The sequence below is a fragment of the Limulus polyphemus genome, unplaced genomic scaffold (genome assembly GCF_000517525.1).
Source record: "Limulus polyphemus unplaced genomic scaffold, Limulus_polyphemus-2.1.2 Scaffold566, whole genome shotgun sequence".
NCBI classification, from domain to species: domain Eukaryota; kingdom Metazoa; phylum Arthropoda; class Merostomata; order Xiphosura; family Limulidae; genus Limulus; species Limulus polyphemus.
Window position 1 is genome coordinate 392,263 of NW_013666176.1, and position 4,810 is coordinate 397,072.

Below are 4,810 nucleotides of genomic sequence, written 5' to 3' on the forward strand. Positions count from 1 at the left end.
ACACACACACACACACACACACACACACACACACACACACACAACATAGTACAAAACCTGTAACAAGCTGATAATACAATTGATACTGTTCTGTGGGTTTCTCTATAATTTTTACAAGACAACTAAAACTAAGTAAATCAATTCTTTATTAAAAATAATAATTCCTAGATTTCATATGCTAAAACTAGAAAATATTTTTGTTAGTTTGTAATGGATATGTAATTGAATGAAAACCAATTCACTCCGATTCTAGAACAATATTATGTTTATTTCTTTGTTAAAAAACTTGTGATGATATTAGATGACCTCTTTATAGATATTAAAATCATGATAATATCAAAAACCTTTACTTACTGACATTTAAACGGTTTTTCTAATTTCATCATCAGCATGAAAAGCTTTTAAAAAAATTAACAGTTTATAAGTATTGAAACATCATAAGCTTTTAAGTGAGAAGCTATTGATGCAGATTGAAATTTAGAAGGAACTAGAAAGATTAATACATTTAAACATGAGTCCTGTTTGTGTATGTTGATTTAAAGTTAAGTAATTTTTGACAAACACAGTTAAACAGGCAAGTTTTTAAGCAACCAAAATTTTTTTGAATGAATAATATATATTAACTTAATGTAATGTTTTCTTATTAACACGGTCTTTCCCTATGTAACACTGCTTATATTTGTACCTTATAATAAATAAGCAATATATCAAATTAAAGGTAACTAAAAACAAACAAAAGGCATCATTGTGACTAATTATGTAACCAACAGCCACCAGATAACATTGTCACATTCATGAGTTGTGTAAATGCTGTCACACACAGTTGCGCTAACAGAAGAAGTACTAACTGTTACGTCATATGAGTTTGGTTGGTATGTATCTGAAGCTGAACAAGATTGGGTTATGGCACTGCTACTAAGATGCTATAATGTGAAAGCCAATACTGTTTGTTGGTAAGGAGTAGCCCAAGGGTTGGTAGTGGGTGCTTCTGACCAGTTGTGCCCCCTATGGTCAACAGTTCAGAATTAGGGACAGGGGCAGATAGCCTTAATAGTTTTGCCATAACTCAAAACAAAATATATATATATATGTGTATGTGTGTGTATACACTTGCATTACACTAACAGAGTAAATTGTCCAATCCTATTTGAAAATTACAAATGAATTTGTTCACACACAATATGATATGTGTGTTAGTTGTAATGTGTACCTGGACCTTAAAGGTCAGTATTAGATCAAAAGCCATTGTTCATGAAACTGACAATTAGTCTTAAAAACTGTAATTAATACACAAAAATATAAACTGTGGTAATTTTGAAATAACTGTTAAAAATTATTACTTTTTTTTATATAGAAATACTTTGTGTGGGTTCAAGTGGGAGTAAAATAGCTTGTTTTTGTGGTAATTAAAATTTTGTGGTATTTGACAAATTAATCATATTAAGTGCAAGGTAATGCATTTGGGTTATGATAATGTGAATAACATACTTAATATAAGTGGGAACCAAGTCAACAGCAAGACAAGATAAAATTCTTGTTATATCAGTAGGTAAGTTACACAAGCCATCAAAGCAGTGCTCTATTGTTAGTTGTAAGGCTAATAGACTTTTAGGGCATACTTACAGACATCATGATTGTAAGTCCAAAAAATTATATCTATACAGATCACTAGTTATGCCTCACTTTGAATAATATGTAAAGTTTTGGTCTTATCTAAGAAAGAGTATTGAATTATTGGAAAAGATTCAAGGAAGGATGTCTAGGATAATTATCGATGGAAGGGATATCTGACAGAGATATGTTAAGATATTCTCTTGTGAAAAGAAAGGTGAAATTTACAAGATTATCCAAGAGATGGATAGGATGAAGACCTCTAATTTCTATGTAATGTATTCAGAAGACAATAGGGTGAGTGGGCACAAATTTAAGATCTGGATAAACAAACTAGGCTACAGTTAAAACAGTTTTCTTTTTTGTGCCAGAGTGATTAAAAAGGAATTAGTTGCCATCAGAAGTAATAGAAGTCAGCACTTTATAGGAGTTTAAGAGGGCAATCAATGATTTTCTGAAATATAAAGGGTGGGTTTAACTTTTATACTTTTCTGAGGAGGTGGGTGTGGTAGGACATCCTTGAATTACCAAATGATCCCTTTTGTCTATATCTTATGTTACTAGGATGGTTCTTGGTTCTAGGGATGGAAGATGTAAAGATGACTATTGATTATTCCTTCTCTTTTTTTCTGCATAAAAAAGGAATGAAAGAAAATCTGTTTCGTTATATCTTTTATTGTGCTCCCATGTTTTAAATGTTTGATATAAATTCAAGAATATGACTCCTGGTTGTGACTGTCATTTGTGCCACTAACAGGACAATTGTTATTTGAGGGTGGTATAACTAGGTAGATTCTAATAATTTTTTCTCTGTCAGTGGTTCTGGTAAAGCAGATTTCACAAATTTATACCTTTCAGATTGCAGGTGAGACATTTTCCTAATGCATGCTATACTTCTTAGAAACTGTATACTGATTAATAATAAAGTTCAAAATAAAAATTGTCTTATTTCATCCCGGTTTCATCCTGTGTTTTTTTTCTGTTTTTTTTTATGTATATTTGAGTTTAACAGAGACTGATGTGATGTAGTTCCATTCAACAGTATGCCTTATCAGGTATCTGCCACTTTTTGTTCTCTGTAGTGTTATATGGTATTGTACATTTTTTAAACATATTTTAATATTGAATTGTGACATCCATAGTTATCTACATATCATCTTTCCTCAAATATAGCTCAAATCTGTATTTTGAGCAAATTTATTCAAAAGAAGCTGTAAATAGTAATTAGGTTGAGGCGAAGGTTCATGTGTAAAGTGTTAGAGGATGTTACAGATCTTGAAAACTTTAAATAAAATTTGCTGTACAGTTATTTGTTGGAAGTTTTGGCCCACATAAAAAAAATCTAGATATTTATTATTATTAGCTTTCACAGTTTAAAACATTTTTTTTTTTTTATGTTGAACACATTTAATAAAGTTTGTGGGGAAAAAAAATATTTTGTTTTTATTCTGCTTGTAATGGTAATACTATGATTATAGTATATGTGTAATACAGGTTACTTAGCCATGTAGCAAGCTTCTTGTTAGAGTTTAACTGTGTATTTTAACAAAACTTTCATTTATTTAGGGTAGAATCATGGCAATAAAAGAAAATTATCCACAGCGATCTCTTGCCTTCATTTCTCTGGCTCTGGGCTTTCTAGTGATTTGGACAGTAGTGTTAGCAGGTATCCTTGTATCCCGTACCCTCAAAGTAAGTAAATACGTTAATGGTTAAATAACATGAGTTAGTTACATACTGACAGTCTGTCACTGTTTATTTTATGTAAACATATATGACAAAAAATTAATATTATGTGGCTAATAATTTAAATCGTGCACCAAAAAAATCTTTTATTGTGCAGTAATTATGTAGAAAATAATAACTGATTGATTATGTAACCAAATTTAGTATTCTGCAACCATTACCAGTAGTATAAACAACTTAAAATAGTAATATTTAACTCTTTCGAGATGGGTCACAGGTGAAAAGCCATGTCATCTCGTTTGTTGACTCTCATTCAAAATTTTATTGAACTACTATTTCATTAATTTATGACAATAAGTTTGGTATCAAACTGCAGATTATAATTCAGATTTTAGAACAATACATTACTCAATTTGTTAGTTTAAAAGTAAATATTAAAAAAACACAGATAAACATCAATTTTTGTGTGTCACGTGGTGTGTTGAATGCAGCACTGGTTCAGATTAGATGTTTGTGAAGTCAAAATACTAAGTCTATAGTTTCATACAAATTATAAACTCAAATTACAGATATTGACAAACTAGAATAAAAAATAAGAAGGTCTTCTTAACTTGATAAGATATTGGTCATGTAATAAATCAAACACAGTGGCACCCCGCTCACCTCTTTCCATTTTTGGAATGCTCACTTACTTCTATATATGACATGAATAACCAATTGGAAGCTCAGAATGTCCTTCTAGTGGTTTTCTCAGTCTTTCTAACGTATCTAATGCCATTTATTTCTTTTGAACCAAGATTTCAGTGAGGTAGGTTGTGTCTTTAGTCTGCTCAAAATGTAATTTTTTTTTGACCCAAATACAGCTTAGTTACTAAGTTTGATAAATTATTGTAGAATTCTATGGTATAGATATAGTAATTTATGATTTTTTTAGTTATTCAAAAGTATATATGAAATCTAAAAAAAATATTTTGTTTCATATCCTCCATGTGCAAAATTTTTTAAGGCTTAGCAACCTACGTCAAGCAGCAACAGAGTACAAATTTTGTAACTAGACGAGATAATTGTTTGCTTTACTTATTTATTTATTTATTGTTCTATGTTTTAGGAAAAATAACGAAGAACTTATTTCAAAACAGCAATAATCTATATACATATATAATGTATAATAATTAAAATGTGACTGTATTTTACAAAATACTAGTCAAATAAAACACAGTCAAGACAAGTTACTTTGTACAGACCAAAGGTCACCTTTATGTTATTTGATATGATAACATGAATGCCCATGAGCTACGTCGTTGTAACTTCTGTATTGTTAGCTAGGCACGGGTGAAAGGTCAATGTTATGAGATTTAAGCTATTTCATCTAAACATTTATGTTTTTGTGTTATAATGTTCATTCTAGAATGAAAGAAGAAGAATTTATGTTCTTCCTAATTTTTTATGGTGGCTGCGAGATCGGTCAAATTTACTGAACCCGTACAGAGATTAATTACTGAAAATAACATAT

General features: G+C 30.1%; 1 protein-coding gene across 4 annotated transcripts in view; it reads left to right on the forward strand.

Annotated features, from left to right (window-relative positions):
* LOC106459145 overlaps nucleotides 1–4,810 on the forward strand; it is a 12,343-nt gene that overhangs the window by 3,498 nt on the left and 4,035 nt on the right. Inside the window, exons 2-3 of one of the 4 annotated variants that reach the window (XM_013918738.2) lie at nucleotides 2,624–2,666; nucleotides 3,178–3,303. In XM_013918738.2, the coding sequence (XP_013774192.1) occupies nucleotides 2,655–2,666; nucleotides 3,178–3,303 (138 nt within the window). In that variant the 5' untranslated portion in view covers nucleotides 2,624–2,654. Of the gene's footprint in view, nucleotides 1–2,615; nucleotides 2,667–3,177; nucleotides 3,304–4,810 lie in introns of all 4 variants that reach the window. The other 3 variants (XM_013918736.2, XM_013918735.2, XM_013918739.2) reach the window with 3 other exon arrangements.